This window comes from Theobroma umbraticum, unplaced genomic scaffold, assembly GCF_002168275.2.
Source record: "Theobroma umbraticum cultivar Fairchild unplaced genomic scaffold, ASM216827v3 scaffold_50.0, whole genome shotgun sequence".
NCBI classification, from domain to species: domain Eukaryota; kingdom Viridiplantae; phylum Streptophyta; class Magnoliopsida; order Malvales; family Malvaceae; genus Theobroma; species Theobroma umbraticum.
This window is the reverse complement of record NW_018397261.1, coordinates 1,026,742-1,048,135: the sequence shown is the minus strand read 5'-3', so window position 1 is coordinate 1,048,135 and position 21,394 is coordinate 1,026,742. Positions and strand designations below refer to the sequence as shown.

General features: G+C 34.0%; 2 protein-coding genes across 2 annotated transcripts; both read right to left on the bottom strand.

The window, feature by feature from the left end:
* Window positions 1–8,271: 8,271 nt before the first annotated feature.
* On the bottom strand, window positions 8,272–11,857 carry LOC110418650 (alpha/beta-Hydrolases superfamily protein). Its single transcript, XM_021431433.1, has 4 exons — window positions 11,273–11,857; window positions 10,488–10,791; window positions 9,478–9,637; window positions 8,272–9,053 (listed from the first exon to the last, which is right to left on the bottom strand). The coding sequence occupies exons 1-4, from the start codon at window positions 11,456–11,458 to the stop codon at window positions 8,573–8,575; spliced, it is 1,131 nt and encodes a 376-aa protein (XP_021287108.1). The 5' UTR covers window positions 11,459–11,857; the 3' UTR covers window positions 8,272–8,572.
* A 12-nt stretch (window positions 11,858–11,869) lies between these two features.
* On the bottom strand, window positions 11,870–14,633 carry LOC110418649 (Tetratricopeptide repeat (TPR)-like superfamily protein). The gene has a single exon (XM_021431431.2). The coding sequence runs from the start codon at window positions 14,525–14,527 to the stop codon at window positions 12,596–12,598; it is 1,932 nt and encodes a 643-aa protein (XP_021287106.1). The 5' UTR covers window positions 14,528–14,633; the 3' UTR covers window positions 11,870–12,595.
* Window positions 14,634–21,394: the final 6,761 nt, after the last annotated feature.

Genomic DNA, 21,394 nt, shown 5'->3' with positions numbered 1-21,394 from the left:
GCAATCCTAAACATAGAGAAATAAAGTATCAAAAAACATTAGCCAAAGACCCTAAACTCATCCATAATAATAATAAAGTATAGAGAAATAAAGTATAAAATACTATCCAAAAGCCGTAAACTCATCAATAATAATCATAAAATAGAGAGAAATAAATTATAAAAACAATAGTCCAAGACCCAAAACTCATTCATAATAATCATTAAACATAGAGAAATTAAATAAAGCATAAAAACACTAGCCAAAGATCCTAAGCTCATCCATAATAATAATAAAACATAGTGAAATAAAGCCTACTTACTTCACCCCACTCTTCAACCTAACAAAAAAAAAATTAAACATAAAATTAGATATTAAAATCTTGGAATTATGACATTGATTTATTTTCCTCTTTCTAATTGCTTTAAATAAAAAAATATTAAAACATAAGAAAACGAATGATCGATATTCCAAATGTAAGAACTATGACTATGTTCTCTTTTTATTTGGACATAAGTATGCAAGTTCTAGTGCTTGCATGTGTGTAAAGTGGGAACCAAATCAGTATTAAGAGAAAGAAAAAAGGGATGGGTAGGACGTAGGAGTTTGCTCTATATTTTAGAAGAACTAATAGCCATAAATCAAGCAATGAAAGAATAAAGGTGAGCAAGTGAATTAGTTTCACTTTCAATAATTTTAACATAGTTTATAAGTGGAAAATTTGAGGCTTGTCAAGCCACATTTTTCTCCTATGAAACGCCTAATAGTTAAAAAGTAGGCTTCTTACTAAAAAATGAATCATAATCCAAAACTACTGCTCAAAGTGTATTTCGCTTGTCAATTTAAATTTAAATTTTGTATCCCACTTTTCAATTTAAAGTGTGAGTTCCCTTTCTTTTAAAGTTTCTCATATTTATTGAAAAAGATGTATGTTGTAAACATCGTTCACATCATTTATGGTATCTTTTTTAAGCCCTTAATCTTCAAAATTGCTCAAAAAATGTATAGGTTAATGTCATAATCATGCATGAAAAAAATCCTTATCCTGGATGGATATGGCAAGTGTTAATTGCTGCTTCTACTAAAACTGATAAATCATTGATTTGTGCTTGTGATTTGCTTGGGGCTACACATGAATGAGAAGTTGAGCTTGAAATTGAATATGTCCAACATGATGCCAATTCTCTTCCTATGCTATAATTCTTGCTAAAAATGTACAAATATCAAGCCTGTTACTAGAAGATTAGCCTGGCTAAGATAAAAGGTAACTCCAAAATTAAATAAGTATCAAGAGTTGGACAGACTTAGCCCAGCCAAGCAACCCGAATTAAACAATATCCACCCTTAAGTTTGTGTTCAGAGCAAGTATGAGAACTCAATTTGGGCATGATTTTGTTTGAAAGCCAAACTCTATCAAAACCCATACCAAACCTCGACATGGAACACTAGTTTCAAATCTAAATCTTTAGAAACATTGAATGGAACATAAATTATTTATAATTACATGTCAACTACTACTAAAGATCTTAAATTTAAACTAAACATGAAATGCCATTTTAGTTTCGAAATGCAATGGGACACCATTTTGATTAAAAAAGAATAAAAAAACAAAAATATTTACCTTTGTGATCATAGTGCTGGGGTTGGGGAGTTTAGGTGAATTAGGGTTTGGGGAGAATTTTTTGTGAAAAGGGAAAGAGGCCTGATTGGGTTTCTTATATGCGAAGCTTTTCATCAGTACTTTACTCACAAAAGACATTCTAAATTTCAAAAACAAACATTTATTAAAATTTTTCAACAAAACATTTTATCAAAAAAGTCAATTCCTAATAAAATATTACCTCAAAAAGTTTGGCGCCAAAATATTATTTCTAGCACCAAATGCTTCCCCAGCCATTTTTGGACTACTTGATTTCCACTGGAATAGTCCTACAAAAATAAATTCATTGGTAAAAACCTGTTATTTTGTAATGTTTATGGAACTTGAGGTTTAATTTGATCGGCTTTACTATGTCAACCTCATGTTAATTCAAACTCAAGCTTCTTTAATTATTATCATTAGAGTTTGAACACATATATGATGAAAACTTAAATGAGTATTGTCGCTACGTGCAGGTTCAGAAATTCGTTTACCTCTACAAAAAAATGTGGGAGTCGCAATCAAATTTTTTTATAAGGTGTGATTAGTCACTTATTAAGTTCATTCTATTCGACGTGGTCCTAAAATAATTTTAAATTCATCTAAAGAACAAAAACATGGTCTACGAATTTAAGAGTTGGATTCGAAAGTATGGCTATGCATGGGAAAGGATTAGCACAATACCTGTCCCACGAGCAGTACCATTTAATTATATGTTATCCTATTATAACCTTAATTTTTGTAATTTTAGTTGTTTATTTTCTTAATCAGTATTCTTTCATTTTTTTTATATTATTTGACTATGAATGATAATCTTTTTATTGAAGGCATTTCTTGAGTCCATTATCTTTTTGTTAAGATTCGAGAATATCTTCTCACCTAAAGAATTTCCTGAAAAACTTATCTTTTCAAATTTTTTGGAAAAAATCATATCATCGAGATTATCGTTCGAATTTTATTTCAAAAATATGAATATGCATGATGAATATGAAATGCAAAAATGATGAGCGTTACGAAATTCAAATTATTAAATACGAACTATGATCGTTTATTAAAGCATTTCCCTGATCATCCCATTTTTTTGGTAAAACCTGGGAATACATTTTCACCTAGAGAATTTCTTGACAAACTTATCTTTAAAAGCTTCATAGCGAAATCTCATCATCAAGACCATTGTTCGTATATAATTGCACATGTCAATAAAATGCAAGTTTCTAATTATTTATTACAATTGACAACCTTTTTCGGAGACATTTCTCGGATCTTTCCATTGTTCTAGTAAAATCTAGGGATGACATCTCACTTAGAGAATTCCCTGAGGAAACTTATCCTTACAAGATTCTCGAAGAAAACTCATCATCGGGATCATCAGTTGTATACAAAAAATATATATTGGCAAGATGTAAATTCTTAATCATTTATTTCAATTGACAACCTTTTATTAAAAGTGTTTCCTGGATCCTTTCATCTTTATGATAAAATTTGGGTACACTTTCTCACTTAGGGAAGTTCTCGAGAACCTTGTTATTTCAAGTGTCCCAAGAAAGTCCCATAATCGGAATTGACAATTGTAAGCAAAATATGTGTCACAAAGTAGGATGCGAATTTCAAATTATTAAATATGAACGATAAAAAAAAAAGGTTTTCTTTTTTTATTTTAAGGCAAATGATGCCTTCAGCCCCTTTTATTTTTATGTTTACGAGTCATCTATTCATAGATGGGAAGCATCTATCGATAAATCCCTCTAAAATGTTTTAGGCATTTACCTTCATCTATCGATAGATTCGATAGATTGTGTTCTAGCCCCCATTTCTATTTTTCTCGTTTGGCTATCTATCGATAGATTCTGCGATTCTATCAATAGATGCCTCTTAGTTTACTTATTTTTCATTTTGTGCAGTCATCTATCAATAAGTTCTTCAAATCTATCGATAGTTTTTGAGCCACCATGCTTTACAAAGATCTCGAGTGGACATTTATCGATAGTTAAGGGGACCTATAGATAAATGTTCATCCAACTTGTTTTCCTAGACTTTCTATCTTAAATCTATCGATAGATCATGCCTAGTTTTCAGATTTTTCACTTTTGCCAATCTACAAATTCGTCCCTAAGGCCTCCAATTCATTTTCCTTCAATCAAAACACTTCAAATAATTCATATTACTTAAAAATCCTTTATACATATACTCAATTATATGATCAAATCTTGATCAAAGTATCAAACTCTAAAATTTACCAAATATATTCTTAAAAATTTGCCTAAGTGTCAATAGGCATACTTCCATTTACTCAAAATATTTAACACATCATCAAGGCCTTTAAATTTATTTACGAATTCAAATTCATTTTTCACAATTTATATTGAAAAATCAAGGGTGTTACATATGTGCCTGGGGCAATCCACTATTTAAAGGTTGTGTGGGCCTCAAAAATCCCATCTTGGATATAAAGTTCTTCAATTCAATCATATGTGTATTAAACTCGTCCATCCCCTTCAAGAATTTTTCCAAACCCTGATCCTTACTTAGGTTACTAAACAAAGTGTTGGATTTGTCCATAATCAATTGATATTCATTCAATGACTGTTGAAGGCGAGGTTCAACTTAAGGTGACAAGGATTCTTGAGGGTGAATTCCTTTGGCTTTGTTGAAAACTTCAATCATTTCAATTAGTTTGGAAAACTACCATTTCATTTCTCGAAGATCGTATCCAAACTCTTCTTGATTAAACTCTAGTACACCTATTTTTCAACCCCTTTAACATAAATAAAAATAAATTAGAAAAAAAAAAACATTGAAACTTCACTAAAATCTTTGAAATGTTTTCCGTAAAAGTGAATTTGTTCTCTTTCTTTCAAAGCTAATAACATTATGTGGTTCTTTATCATTGGAATAAATATGGTGAAAAATAATCATGAGACTAATATATGCATATGGATGAAAGTATGTCATGTGCATGTATGCATGAAATGCAACTATGCCTTGATGAATGAATGAAGTGATATAGAATGAAAAAGTCCCTAAAATGCAAGAAAATTTAAACATTGTACCTGCAATGCGAGTATAATAAAAACCCCATTATTATTTATTTCTCCTTTGCTTTTTATCTAAATGGAAGATCATTCTCTATCTTTTATAGTTTATTTTTCATGAGAAAGAAAAAATTGAAAGAAATATCATTTTTTATTTTTTTCCAAAATCCTAATTTTTTAAACGATAAAAGAAATTGTTTGTTTTCTTTTTCTTGCTTTTTCCCTTTTTCTTCCCTTTCGAAAAGGCATTACTCGAAGAAAAGAACTCCCTTTTTGTTATTTTGTATTATTATTTTATTTTATAATACATTTTTTATTTTTTTTAAACTAACCAAGATGCCATTAAGGGTGAAATAGGTAACATCACTATTGATATTGACATATTCATCCACTTTATGGTTCATTCTGTTGTCGATTATTTTCATAATTTTATGTGAAAAATCTAAATAAAAAAAGTGAAAAGTATTCACTCATGTGTTCCTATTTGAGCATACATCCTTCACAGGAGCTTGGAATGGCTCTACTAATAGGAAGGCTACTCATGGTGTTCCATATGCTGAGTTCAATTTTGCTTAAAGCTAAAAGGTTCTCAAATTGTTCCTCATTATCATCAACATGGACTGGTAAAGCACCCTGATCCTTACCCATCACAAGCTTCAAACAGACTAGGTTCAATTTGAGTGGGAGTGTTTCGCTAACCCATACAGAGGTCATTACCTCACAAGAGCGCAGCTACTGAACTCCCTCTTAATCAATTGCAAGACTAGGTAAAAGACTCATGTATGAATGCAAATCGTCTCGTGTGTGTAAAAGAACATATCAACCTTTAATCATTCATCTCATGTACCTCTATCTTGGATTCACCGCATTTATTAAAGCAAACAAATAAATAAATAGCAATGACCTATATTCAATCACAGAGAAAATGAACAAAATATAAAAATAATATTATTTAAGACTAAGGAAATAAAGCATCATCAACTAATTAAGATTTAGTATAACTTATGATTATTCATTGGCTTGATTCTCAATGATTTCCCAATGGAGTCACTAATCTATCACTATGTGTGGGTCTGGGAACTCGTTTGCCTTGATGAGAAAGCATGGGAGTTGCCACAAATCTTTTATATAAGGTGTGATTGGCCACCTATTAAATTTATTCAAATCGATGTGGCCCTAAATTAATTTTAAGTTCGTCTAAAGAACAAAAACTTGGTCTACGAATTTAAGAGTTGAGTTCTAGTGTACAATTACATAGGGAGAAGGATTAGCATCCCGTGATGCTCATCCTACAAACGATACCATTTAATCGTATGCTCTCTTATTTTAACTTTAATTTTTTAATTTTATTCTTATATTTCCTTAGTCATTATTCTTTCGTTTTTGTTCTTATTTTTATATTATTTGATACGAATGATAATCTTTTGGGTAAAATACATTGACTGCCTTAATTTTTGACTATAATTATACACGAGTTTATTAGTATTCAAAATGGATAGTCTGCCCAAAAAAAATCTTTTGTTGGGTATATAGGCCCTGCCATTAGTCAATTGTCAATGTTTTTCTTAATTTGATGACATAACAATATTTTTTAAGATAATTTTACCCTCCATTGATTTTAAAATTACCATTGTATTAATTATAATTTTTTATTTTTAAAAATTTTTTCTATTATTAGAAAAAATTATCTCCCGATCAGCCACCTTGTGGCTGGATTTAGTGCTGCTTGACCAAATCGGGGGAACACCAGTTTGGTGCTCACTAGAGGAGCACGATCGGTGTTCCCCATCATGCTTCCCAAAAGAACACGAGATCTAGGGTGTGTGGCTAGATCTCATGCTTCCCTAAAAAGATCTGATCGGATTTAGCATGCTAAGGCTAGATCCAGTCACAAAGTAATTGATTGGTATAAGGGAGCATTGGGGAAAGGAAAAGAGAGGAGAAAGAAGAAAGGTATTTTAGACATTTCACGTTTAAGTATTAACAACATTTGCATGTTTAGGGCAAACTATCCATTTTGAATTCTAATAGATCCACGTGTAATTATAACCAAAAGCTAGGGAGTTTGTGTATTTTACCCAAATATATTGAAGGCATTTCCCGAGCTTTCAAATTTTTCTAGTATCATTTGAGAATGTCTTTTCACTTAGAGAATTTCTCAAAATTATTTTTCCAAATTTTTTGAAAAAATCTCACCATTAAGATTATCGTTCGAACTTTATTTCAATAATGCGAATATGCACGATAAATATGAAATGCAAAAATGATGAGCGCTATGAAATATGAAATATGATTGTTTATTAAGGGCTTTTTCCTAGTCCTCCCATCCTTTTGGTAAAACCTGGAAATGCATTTTAACCTAGAAAATTTCTCAAGAAACTTATCGCTACAAGCTTCATAGGGAAATCTCATCATCAGGACCATTGTTCATATATAAGCGCACACATCAATAAAATGCAAAATTTTAATTATTTATTACAATTGACAACTTTTTATCAAAGACATTTCCTAGATCATTTCATCGTTTTGATAAAATTCGAGAATGACATCTCACCTCGAAAATTCCTTGAAGAAACTTATCCTTACAAACTTCTCGCATAAATATCATCATCGGAATCATCGATTGTATGCAACAAAATATAAATTTTTAATTATTTATTACAATCGACAATTTTTTATTGAAAACGTTTCTTAGATCCTCTCCTTTTTTACCAACATTTTCCTTTTTATACCAGCTGAGGATGTTTGTTCTTGGCGAGCCTAAAATTTGGAAGTACTCCTAAACAAACCATTTAGCCAAGAAAAACGAGGTATCGCTCACTGAATAAAAGAATATGGTTCATTCTCTATATTAGGCCTTACAGGGCTGGCCTCAAGAATTGAACCACACTCTTAATCTCCAGTCCATTTTCTTATGGAAACAAGCCATTTAATTAACGACAAGATGAAAAAAACTCTTTAAATCTTTTACTTGTACAAAGGAAAGTAACCTTTTTTTCTTTTTTAGATAAAAATTACCTATCTTCATTTGCTAAAGTTCAGTTCCAACACTAATAAATTAGAAGCCAAGAGATTTCATTTTAACAAATTCAGTGGAGTAGCTCTCTTAGTTGTCAATGGCAATGCCATTAATGCCTCCTCTACAGCATTTACGATTTCAGGGCTAAAATTCTGCATTCCATGTCTGGTACAATTTCCTTTTATTATCTTAACCAATAGGTTCACAACTTGCATCATTTTCATTATCGTAATCTTTTAATAATTATCTCCAGAGTGTTACTTAAGCAGCACGGCAGTGAGCAGAAGCCCTGTCCCGAGGGTTGATTGAAAGGGACCTGATGTGCACATAAACAAGGAAGTATAAGAACCTTGGATGCAGGTAACTCCACATCTCTTTATTTCTAATGCTAATGTGTCCAGGGAAATAGGGAGAGGTAAAGTTAACAATTTAGAAAGTAAAAGAGATAGTTATACTATCATTTTCTTCTTCTCTTGAGAGGAAGCCAATAACTTAAGAAGAAAAACCATCTAGGGGATTCAAGCAGCTATATTTGGGATTTGCACAAAAGCATAGACACAGATATATAAGTAACACTCACAAATTACCATATAAGTGCAGGATGAATGTAGTAATTATTAAAGCATTAAGTCTCAGGCACTTTTTCTGCCATTGTGGTACTGAATAGACTATATAACTTCTCTTAATCAGTCCTCAAAAAATTTCACAGCTACAACTTTTCTGGAAGATGAGCAATTTTTATCCTATCATTGCTGTGAAATATATAAAGATGAATATCATTTTACAAGGTCTTATTTTGCGTACAATTGCATTGACACAGAACCATTCTGACCAGCAATAGGAAAATGTTAGAGCAGGATTGTTGTGGAACAAAACTCTGTCCCTTGGAAGTTAGAAGTTCCATCATGAAGGATTTAACCATTGACTTTCGAAATTCTCTTGCAAAAACTGGTAAAGCTCATCTGCCACTGTTCTAGGGTACTCTTCTTGTGGTAAAAGTGCACCAGGAACCACAACAAACTTGCTTACTCCTTTAGCTTCCCTGAGAGCTTCCATCTCTGCCTTTGATCTCTTTGGAGATCCCTCAGTTGACACAACCAGAATGGGCATCTTCCCCTCCAATTCAGCAAAGAGTTCAAGGAACTCCTCTCGGGAATTAACAGGGTCAAGGAGGCCAGTCAAGAAAGCAGCAGGCACAAATCGGGATCCTTTCTTTGTTGTCAACTTGTATCTGCTTTGAACAATTGCTGGAGTCACATTTTTAGGATTTGCATAGACATGAGATTTATACTGTGACTGAATTGCCCCCTCATTGCTGACAAGCATATTATACATCATCCACCCAACAGCTGGGGCTCTTAAGGTGCCCCTCAGCAGTCCATACCTGATAATTACATGGACCATAAAGGAAAGATCTATTTGAGTGGTTCATCAAGAAAACAAAAAAAAATCATCATATCTGTAATTTTAATAAGAAAGAAACTCTGCATGGAAGAAATTGATGGGAGAATCTAAAAGCAATCAAACAACAATGCTTAGATTGAGCCAGAGATTGTTCAAAAACACCGCACTGTTGGGTAAAAGGAAGATGCAAAACTAATGTATCGAAATCTAGCACCATAAAAATTGAATGGGTGATCTGATGCCACTAGCTTTGTCTCAACAGAGTGAAATGAGCTCCGCTTCTCTCCCAGCTACCTTGTACATCGGCCTTTATTAAATTTCACAACCTAGAAAGCAAGAGTGATTCCCAAGGCCAGCAAACAAGCTGTCCACATCCACAAAGGCAGTACAGGAATTCAGAATACCTTGTTTGCATGCTGGGATCTCGACCAAACACAATAGGCAGGGGACCAGCCCAGGTTGGAGCAACTGCAGCGATAGCTTTTGGCTTCACCAACCCTTTTTTGGCCGCACGAATTGCTATTGTGGCAGCATGACCTCCTCCAAAGACCACCAAATCGTTGTCTGTTTCAATTGCAATAAATTATTAGCAAGCTATATTTCCTTCTAATTAAATTGTCTTGTAATACTTTCCCATAATGTCATCTAAAGGGTAAAAGATCCAAAGGAAGACCAAATGTTGACAGTATTGCAGATGAGGCACTGCAAACTACAGCCTTCACTAAGAAAATATGACATGCTTAGTAAACATGAGAATTATAGGAAGATAAAGCAGCAATAACATAAACTATCATAATTAGAAACTTTCTAGAAAAAACAAGTGGCAGAAGGTCAAGCATCACTGCAGAAAATGCTAGAAGGAAAGGACCCCAAGCATAAAAGAAAAAGGAAAACCAAATTGAACTGGACCTCAAACATCACCATCGAGTATAGACTGCTAGTTCTCACATCTTTTGGCGGTAAATGTCCAAAGCAGACATTGAACATGTGAGTGTGTGTGTGCCTTCTACTCAGTTTTCACACCAGGTAATAAAATCCACATGCTCTCAACCAGTACAGCCCCCTTCTGTTAAATAGTCTCAAAAGGAATTTTGACAGACAATGAAGAGGAATGAAAAGTTTTCTTCGCTCCCAACCAATTAATCATGTTGCAAATAAATATAAATAGAAACGAACACAGATATAGAAGAAAAAAGCACTCCTAAATCCCAAGCCTGCAGTAGCCCAAGCCTCTCTCCATGGAATTCACTATCAACGCAAGCAATTATAAGCACAACCAGGGTCAAATCATGCCATTCAAGCAATATAATCATCACCAATCATAGCAATCAGAACTATGCATATTAAAAGAGCAACAAATTAACTACAACCAACAATGATAAACACTGTGAAAGAAAAAAGTTTAGTAGCCCACCTGGGGAGCTTATCTCTTTAATGAAATCAACTATAAATTTTTCCATTACGTCAGCATCATAATCCATCTTTGGCCTGCTAGAGAATCCCAAACCAGGCCAATCAACAACAGTAGCTCGCCAATTGACTTTACCAACTCGTCCCAAAATGTCTTTAGCCACTGCTGTCCACTCTCGTACAGTGCTTACATCAGATATTGTTGGAATCATAAGGATGTTCTTCGCATGATCAGTGCTCTCATTCTCATGCTCCTCATAGTATATATTAATTACATTATCCTTGAACTTCCATTCCCAACAATTTGTCTGAATGATTAAAAAGATCTGATATGAGACTGCTAGTGATATAAACAAACTAAAATTAAACAAATATTGAAGAATCCAATCTAATTTAGATCAATAAATTACAATTTAATTATGAAAAGTCTTTCTAAATTTTTAAATTTTCACGATGTTTTTAGATAAAGTAATGGTAATTTTGTGATACCCAATATCTCATATTAAATATGAATATGATTATTAAAACTTATATAACAATTCAATTCCATCACTACTTAAACTTAAACTTTTGAGGATCATGTGATTTAATCTTAAAAAGCTATTGAACCAGTGGTTGGATTTAATTCATTACAAACGACATTAAAATCTGCACCAATCCGATATGAGCTTTCATTATGATTGTTAAAATTTATATAGTAATTCAAAGTCATCACTACTAGTATGAGTACTATGTAATTTAGGCTAAAAAAACTACTGAATCAGTTATTGGACTTGGATCATTACTTACCTTAATAGGTTTGAGGGGTTTTTGTTCAATGACAGAGGAGGGTGTAGAGTAATCCAGGGAAGCAGAAGAAGCTTTGATGGAAATGGGTTTTACAGAGAAGGCTGTGGGAGAGAGAAATGGTCTGTAGTATTTGCAAGAAAGAGCAAAAGAAGAAGACGAGAATATAGAAATTGCAAAGGAGGCCATGAAAAAGAAATGGAGAAATTCAGAGAGAGAATGAAAGAGCCTTTTGAGATTGGAGATATCTGGGGAGAGGAGGAGGAAGAGAAGCAAAAAGAAGGATGGCAGATTCTGTTGGAATTCTTAGCGACTTAAAACCAGAACCACTCCATTAAGATTTTTGGTTTCCACTTGTTGTCTCTTTTGACTACTTAGGACGCCTACAGCCCTTTTCAAGAGATTAGTCCTCTTCAATTCCTGTCTCTGTCTACTTTTCTCCTTTTGCCTCTGCTTGAATTGTTGTTGCTACTACTAGCAACAAATTTGGAGAGAGGAAGAAAACACAAAAAGAAGAACAACACTACCACAAATATTGAAATGGAAACGAAAAGGAGAGATAGGAACTATATGGGCAGGAAATGAAGAGAGTTGTGAAAGCCAAAAGAAAAAAAAACACGAGGAAAACGTCTATATAAGAGATTCCACAATATCTAATGTAAAATTCATTAGGAATAGTCTCTCTTTTTTTTTGGCGTTTTCTTGCTGTACAAAAAAAATGGTCTTTTCACACTCCCATTTGCATCCAATATAGATGCAGTAATAAATATTCTCATTCATCTACAATTGATTAGCTCCAGTTGAAAATTCTCTGTATATACACTGATAACATCTCAAATAAGCGGTTTAATATTGGCGCAGACTGGTTATTAGAATAAGTATAGACTCTGCTCAGCAAGTTCCCCTGCACAATCAGGTTCAGGTCAGTATCTCCACCCAAATCCAGGAAAGACTCAACGTGGAGATGTATTGTTCATATCTTACATATGGGAAGCCTGACCAGACTTGTAGACTAACCATTTGCTCCATCCCTGTCCATTCAGTATGCCATGACCTACAGCATACCAACAGAGTCTGATTCACTCAAAAGTTCTTTTCCATTTTGGCACAATTCAATCAAATATTGTTAGTTTTCAAAATTTTCCTTGTACCGGATCCATTGTACAGCGCAACCATTGTATTTTGCCACAATACTTCTCCCCAATAAGCAGGTTCATAGCTCATTTTTCCTTTCTCAGGCTGCAGCTTCAGTCTTCTCCTTTAACTTTAAGTTCCTTTCGGAGAAGTGCAGAAACTTTCATTGCCTTAATGCTCATTACTTACCAATCACCAGTAATCTTTGCATGAACAAGAACCATCATTGAACAAGTGAAAGCGACTTCTATCTCTGACCACAACTTTCAATCCATAAACCTTAGAGATCAACTTCATAACTGTATGGCAGTCTCTGCATATTCTTAAATTCTTCACTATTCTTATATCCCTTCCCTTACACAGCCTTGAGATCCCAAAAGCTACAGCAAGCTTCTCACTGTGCTTAAATACTGAATCTTCCTTCTCTTCCTCCTCTACGTCATGAAAAACACTTGCAACTTCTGGAACATAACCTCCCTCAACCCTAAGCCTCAACATTATCTCCTTTAGCTTCTCATAAGCCTCTGCAGTAGTCTTTTTTGATTTTTCCCCGGCTACAAAGCTATACATGGTCCTGTCAACTTCAATCATACTCCAACCAGGAGTTTTCTTTATCTTCTGAGCTGTCATTGACCTTCTCACTGTGGCAACATCCTTCCATTTCCCTGCAACTGCATAAATATTTGACAGCAGCACAATATCACCAGAATCATTGGGTTCTAGCTCAGAAAGCCTTTCCTTTACTTGCTCCGCCAACTCAACATTACCATGGATGCTGCAAGCCCCGAGAAGAGTCCGCCAAATTATAGCATTGGGTGATATTGGCATTTGACATACAAAGTCATAGGCCTTCTGCAGGTAACCAGCTCGACCGTACAAATCAACCATGCACCCATAGTGCTCAATCTTAGGTTCTATATTAAACACATTCTTCATCTTAGAAAAATAGCTACATCCTTGCTCAATCAACCCAGCATGACTACAAGCATATAGGATGGCGATGAAGGTAATCCAATCAGGCCTAATTCCAGACCCTTCCATCTCATGAAAAACCTGTATTGCCTCTTCTGCATAACCATGCATTGCAAGCCCTTCTATCATTGAAGTCCAGGAAACAACACTCTTCTTATATGGCATACTCTCAAAAACTAATCGAGCCATCTCCATATTCCCACACCTTGCATACATATCCACGAGTGCATTATTCACTGCAGTAATCCAATTAAACCCAGATTTCTCAATATATCCATGAAAGATTTTACCAAACTCAAACGCCCCCGCTTGTGCACAGGCTGATAGCACCCCAGTTAAGCTAACCTCATTGGGTCTCAACCCAACCCTTTGCAACTCCCTAAAATATCCAAAAGCCTCACCAAAACTCGCATTATGAGCAAATCCAACAATCATAGTACTCCAAGAAACATCATCCTTCACCTTCATCTCCCAAAACATCTTCTTGGCAAGCTCCAACGCCCCAGCTTTCGCAAACCCTGCAAGCATTACATTCGAGGAAGTCGAATTTGTAAAAGGCATCATATCAAACATTTTCCGTGCACCGTTTACATCACCACACCTAAAACACGCCGTGACAATTGCATTCCAAGCAACAACATTTGGTTCCAGCATTTGCTCAAACGCCTTCTTCGCAAAATAAACAGACCCGCATTCTCCATACATACTTATCAAAGTCGTCCCAACAAACAAATGGATATCGAGACCATGAATCAAAGCTTGACAATGCAGCTGAATCCCAGCTCTCAACGACCCGTAATTCGCCGCCGCCTTGAGAACAAACGCGAAGGAGAAGCTATCGGGAGGAACCATTGATTTCCTACGCATATCTATGAATGTAAATATTGAATTTTGAGGGGTACTCGATTCTGAGAACCCTCGAATGAGAGTATTATGCATGAAGACATCCGGGTTTGGGAAGTGAAGGAAGAAACGGCAAGCGTAGTCGAGAACATCGGAGATGGTTACAGCGCAGTGGAGGATTAGTTTACCGGCGATAAAAGGCTCGGAGTTGAGGCCGATTTTGACGAGAGAAGCGTGGATTTGTTTGAGGGTTTTGAGGTTTTTGCAGCTGGTTAATAAAGAGAGGCAATGGTAGGATGTGTTGTTCATTTCTCAGTTATATTCACTCTCCATGGCTCCTTTTGAGGTAGCCGTTTCTTTTTTCTGTTTTTGATGGAAGTGAAGAGGCACGAGCACCTATCCGTTCAAGCTTGATTCGGACCGGCTCTGGCATCAAACATTAAACGATTTGGATTGATTCAATTCATTATAAAGGAAATGCTGAGAAGCAACTTTCTTATAAGTTCAATTTAAAAATAGCTCTCATAATAATTTTATTTATTTTTATTTAATTTTTGACATTATTCGAAAATAATGTCTTTTAAATAATTTCAAATAAATCACTGATTTTTTTTATCTAAAATTACTGTTTATCTCAATGTTTCCATTTTTATCTCTTGTCAAATACTATTTATCTCGTTATCTAACTATCTTTCAGCATCCTAAAAAGCAAAGATGGCATCAAGGCTTGTGTTTTAAGATTTATATTCATAAAATTGAATCCTAAAGTTAAGGGGTTAAAATTATTTAAATATATTTGTAAATTAGATATCTGCATGACTTTGGCAACTTAAACCTAATTGTGGGCAAGCAAATCAATTGGTTATTAGGCTTGGCGCTATTAGCTTTTAAGCACTAAGCCAATAGTTTCAAGGCATAAGAGAAAGGTTTTAAGTATTACATCACTGGTTTGTAGGCATTGCGAGATTAGTATTTAGGCATTTTATGACTTATGTATTGCGCGATTCGATTTTAGACATTACGTAACTACTTTTTAAGCATTGCAAGACTAAATATTGGGTATTTTGTGATTGAGTTGTAGGCATTGCGTGACTAGATTGTATGGATTCCATAACTAAGTCAAAGGGATTGTGAGACTGATTTTAGGCATTACATGAAAGGTTTGTTAGCAATTACGAGACTAGTTGATTGAAGCTTATGATTGCGTATGTTATTTTTAATAAATTAATTGATAATGACACTTATTTTTTTCTTAAATTTTAATAACATGTCAAATGTAAAGCTTATGATTGTGTACGATGGTCATTGGGTCAATACCACTGTAACACCCTTAATTTTTAATGTGAACTAAGAACGATTTATGAAATATGTGGAATCTTGAGGACATTGATGATATTATATGTGCGCTAAGTGCTTGAAAGTGTGATATTGACACTTAGACAAAACTTTGAGGAAATATGAGATGATCTCATAATTTGAGGTTTCGATCTAAGTTTGATGTTATGTTTGTGAGATTATGTGTATAAGATTAATTTAAATGAATGATTTGAGGTGTAATAACAACCAAGAATAATATTGGAGTATTAAACTTAGAGTTTTGGAGTTTTTGGGAAGCTTAGAACGACTTGCAGAGGTGAAAGTATTGATACATACCCCAATGTATCGATACATTCATGGCAAGATAAACAACAAAGGCCCTAGAAAGAATATTCTATCAATACATTAGAAAAAGTATCAATAGATTTGGTCAAAGATGAACATGTATTGATATGTTGTTCAAATATATCAATACATTTGAATCAAAAAGCACCCAAGGTCATTTTGCCCGAAATGTATCGATACATTGCCCCAATGTATCGATACATTCATTCGAATTTAAGGCAAATATATCTATACATTTTCAAAATGTATCGATACATCAAAGAGAGAAGGGAAAAATAAAAAGGGGGCATCAATGATAATTCTATTTTGTAGAATTATTTTAGTCTAATTTTGTTATCAAATATTAGCTAAGTACTCAATTTTTAATTATAATTTTATTTATTTTTAATTATTTTTATAATTAGTTTATTTTTAAGTGAGTTATTTTAATTTTATATTATTTCTTTTGATTTGGTTATTATTTATTAGCTTTTATATTTTTTGTAGGAACTAAAAGAATTGAGCTTAATTTTAGAAAATAAAGTATTTAAAGACCCAAAAGTCTATTTATACATGCTTTAGTATTTTGGCTATAACTCATGCTACAGAACTTCAAATGATGTGATTCTTAGACCATTGGAAAGCTAAGAGATGGAGCTATAACTTTTATGAAGATCACTTTACCCAGATCTGTTCAAAGATACAGAAAATCGTGTCAGAAAATGCCTAGAAGTGTTATACCAGGAATGAAAATTTTTAAAGACTGATAATTGATTTTTTAGGCCTCTCATTTAGGTCAACTTAGGAACTAAAGGTTAAGTTTATTAGTATAAATAGGATATTTTTAAGAACATTAAGGGAGATAACTTTTGAGAGATTCAAGAAGTTAGAAGTTGAGGCTGAAACTTGGAGAGCAAGGCGATAAATATTTGTTTTGGTTTCTTCCTTGGCTTTTATTTTTATTGGTTACTTTCAATGGTTGAAATTTATATAATGTTATTTGTCTTTGCAATCATGAGTAGCTAATTTTCTTTTTTTGAGATTGCAATTGAACTCACATGCAATCTAAATTTTTAATCTCTTTCTTACTTATCTTTAATGGGATTGAATTGTTTATTCCAATTTGTTCTTAATGCTTTTAGTTGCTTGGCTACCAACTAAATTGATCTAGGAACCTAAACAAACTTGGAAAAGGGAGTTTAGTGTAGACTAAAATTAGGATAGCATATGATTATATTAATTGATTTACCTATAGGCCATATGTAGCCAGATTAGAGCTTGAACTTAACGAATTTGTTTTAATATCAATTCACATAGGGATATAATGTTTTGGTTAAAATACATATTTTTATAAGATGAGTCGAGAAACCCTTATAAATAATTTAGGACTCTAGGTTAGCAATTCAATCCATTGAAATAAGTTAACGAAGAAAGGTAAGATTTAGATAAAGTGTAAGGGATATTGTAATCCTAGGCTTTTTTGATTTGATATTCACTCAAGTTATTATTATTTTTATTTTTCTTAATTTAAATTTGGGTTAAGTATTTTTTGTTAGTTAATTTAATTATTCGATATTGATTATTTAGATAAGATTAAATTGTTATAATTTTAGTATTTAGTAAAACTTTAGATCAATTCTCTATGAGAACAATATTTTGCTTGCTTATATACTATTTATTAGATACGTATACTTACGTAGTAGAATTTTAACTGACAGTTGGGCGTCAGGCCATTCTGCCCATTTTTTTCTCTCAACTCTTTTTCTCCTTTTCTTTCTCTAGAAATTGAAACCTTAAGTCCCTAAACAGATTTTTGAATTGATTTAAGCCTATTTAGAGCTTGGAAAACCATTTTGGAGATAAGATTTAACATTTCTACCGATTATTTTCTAATTTATTCGGTTAATAACTTCAAATCTGATTTTTTTCCAAATTTGGTATTTTTTCCTCTTTGGCTTGGATTAAGAATTTTGGGAGTTAAGACTCATGCAATCTGACTTTCAAGGTATGGGTTTGGCTCATTAATGAAGGATTTAAGCTTAAATAGTTGGATTATTAAGATATAGTTAATTGTGTGAAAAGTTGGCATTTTTCGAAAGCTAGGAATGATTAATCTTTTGATGTTCTGATGTGTTAAAAGGGGGAAACAAAGTTAAATTAACTCATTGACAAGCTAGACAATGATTAAAGGTTAACGATCGAAGCTTGGCAAGGAGTGTTTCCCATTTTCAATGTGAGTGGGTTTAGTTTAATATGCATGCGATGCATGATGCATGAAAGATTCACTTCACTAGTATAGAATGAAATATGTACACCTAGACGAATGAACCTAGGCTACGAACATATATGTATATACGTATATATGTGAATTGTGTGTGAATGTGTACTAGGAGGAAAGCCACACAAGTGGCCTATGTTGTGTGTGTGCCTAGATTAGGATGTCTAGAGGCTATTATGAACCTAGGAGTAGTTTACTCTAGGTGAATGATATGTACGATGATTTGATTAAATGATGCCTTGGAGACTTAGAGGTTCTTAAAACCTAATTGAGTTTAAGACGATTGAAGCTCAATAAATATGAATTTAGGTTTGATAAGGAAATTGTGAATGATAAAGGCATAATGTTCTTATTTGTGGATTTGTGTTTCTATCCAGGGAATGAATTTCAAATGTTGATCTGATTTGTGGTTGAGTGGATTTTTGTCCCCTTATGACTATTTGTGTGCTTGTAGGGATGGTGGTAAGCAAAGACAGTGGCACTAATCCTACCTATGATTCCAACCTGTAATGATTTGATACCATTCGTTGAGATTACTTCGGGTGATGTCGACGTCAAGAGTTTACTTCGATCAATGTTTTGTTCTTCGTCAACTACTTCGACGTTGTGTGTGATTTGTTCTTTGCCTATTACTTCGGCACGCAAGTGATCTATTTCTCCATTAGTTGCTTTGCCCTGAATGAGATCTGATTCTCTACCGGTTGACCACCATGTGTGATTTAACTATGTCCAAGGGAGGACCACTCGTTGATTTGATTTGTATATGATGTAAGATAGCCATGGAGAGGCTTAAATTAATGTGATACTTTGACGAGTAGAGTGTGCTGTAGAGAATGATTTAAATAATTTTGATCAGCTTCAAGGGCAAGCCTAATGATATGGGTGATGATCTTTGGAAACATTGAGGATGATGATATGCCCTCATATTAGAGTTTTAAGGATAATGATACGCCCCGGTGTTTGGAGATGTTTAAGAGAACATCTAGTTGCACGGAAGGTGCATATATTTTATATATGTATTTTTTATAAACATATATGATTATGTTTATCTGCACCACTCACTGAATATTATAGTGCTCATTCATTTGTATACCATGTGTAAATATATAGGCCACAGAGTTGTGTGGTAAAGGTCGTCCAGCGATAGATCAATTTTGGCATCTAGTATGTTCTCTATTTTGGTCAGTCCGCTGAGTCAGTTAAAGCCTTTCACTGTGCATAATGTGTGTAGTCACAGAGTGCCATATTATATTGTGAATTAAATATTAATATGTATGAACCCGTTTGGATGGCCAACATATGACCTTACTAATATTTGTATGTAAATTAAGCTAAAGATGTTGCATTTTACTTAGATTTATTATGAATAATTGATGATTGAATCCCTTGGCCTATGCATGTTTGAATATGAACTCTGAGACTTGCTTGGGTCTAATGGGCTTGCTTGCTAGTCTCATGCACTGATCATGGCCCCCAGGTTTGGGTCGTGACAAACATTTACAAGGGTGGCGAGACACAAGTAAGAGGTATTAGGAGTGATTTGTCATTTTCGAGCCTGAAGAAGTTCGTTGAAAATGTGTTACGCTAAACTTACAAAATCAAGAAATCGAGCTACATACATTGCTCAATCATGCATAGGGGTTTCACGCCAATTATCAAGGACAATGAAGATTTAGCAAGTATTCTGCGAGATGAAATGGTAATTGTAGTGTTTGTGGCAATTAAAGAACGAAATGCAAATGTTATGCCACATGAAGAAGTTATCCAACATAGTAATCACCTAAATTAGATTTATACTTTAGACATACCACACCATGCAGTCCCTAATCGACAATAATGGTAATCACCATTGACATATGCACATGAGTTTGACAATTCAGTACACATATAAGTGTTTGCAAATGCTATCTGCATAATTTCGATTAGAATGTGCATCAAACCAAATACTTTGTTCTTGCCAACAAATGCAACTATCGCTCGAGAATGCAGTAGATTCGTTGCGATTTGCAAACAACACTATGATGGTTGTGAATGATGATGATGCATCTAATCATATGGATGATGACTATGTAAAGGATGACATTACTGATTAGAATGATGACAATTGCATTTGTGGGCATGATGACTATTCAGAGGAGGTCAAGGGTGACGACAATGACATTCCAGATTGCAATTATGTAGATAATAATACAAAACATGCCACAACTATTATCTTAGAAGATGTTTAGGGTGATGACCATGCCACAACTATTGTCTTAAAAAATGTTCAATGCAATGACCTTATTTGCGACAACCCCATCACTGGTGACAATGGGATTCATTCACCTGATGATAGTGATTAAGAAAAGGTAAATGTAGGGATATCTCATCAATGGATTATTCTAGGGTAGATATGATCTCCTTCCAAACAGTTGCCACTAAGGAGTCTAGATCAAGCGATGCCACTTATGTCACAAAAAAGTGTTTTCATCGAATGTCGAATTGAAACGAGCTTTGAACATATTGGCACTAAAAGAGCATTTCAAGATTAAAGTAAAAAGTCATGTCATGCTCAGTTTAAGATTACTTGTAAGGGCAAGGAATGAGAGTTTGCTATGTGACCAGTAGTCTTTTACTTTTAGTTGATTGCTCTATGACGAGCTCCTTTGTTTCTTATAAATGTTAGTAGACACATATATTGAGATTGCAACAAGGTTTCTTAAAGGAGATTATTGGCAAGTTCGCACGTTCCATAGGGCACATGCATGTACTATTGATGGATTACAAGGTGGGTACTGAACAATGAGCGCAATGTTATTTGGTGAGCTTATGTTCCTCAAGCTGCAAGGAAATAATGTAGCACCATTAAGCCCTAAGGAAATAATGAAAAAGATGAATCACAAGTAAAGATTGCAATGCTTGTATGGTAAGGCCTAGCAAGTGAAGAAGTATGTGAAGAGTCTTGTTTTTGATCCCCTAGAGGAGTCATCCAACTCATAGCCTCGTATTTTCATATGTTGTAATGTGAAAATCTTGGTACAGTCACAGTTGTGGCTACCGATCAAGAACAACAATTCAAATATTATTTCTTAGCATACAGGTCATGTATTTGGGGGTTCAAGGTTGTAATGTGGCCTATAGTTGCTATCGATGTCACACATTTGAAATGCATATTCAAGGGTATTCTGTTTGTTGCTGTCTACAAACACGCGAATGTGTAGATATATCCGGTTATATGTGGCATTAGCCACGTTGAGGACGAAGAGTCGTGGTCGTGG

Bases quoted from the DNA above. Each gene is read 5' to 3' on its own strand.
- LOC110418650 (XM_021431433.1), bottom strand. From the start codon at position 11,458: ATGGCCTCCTTTGCAATTTCTATATTCTCGTCTTCTTCTTTTGCTCTT. The intron at 9,638-10,487 runs GTGGGCTACTAA...CAATTGAAACAG, and splicing joins TAAAGAGATAAGCTCCCCAG to ACAACGATTTGGTGGTCTTT. The intron at 9,054-9,477 runs GTATTCTGAATT...TGTAATTATCAG, and splicing joins GATCCCAGCATGCAAACAAG to GTATGGACTGCTGAGGGGCA.
- LOC110418649 (XM_021431431.2), bottom strand. From the start codon at position 14,527: ATGAACAACACATCCTACCATTGCCTCTCTTTATTAACCAGCTGCAAA.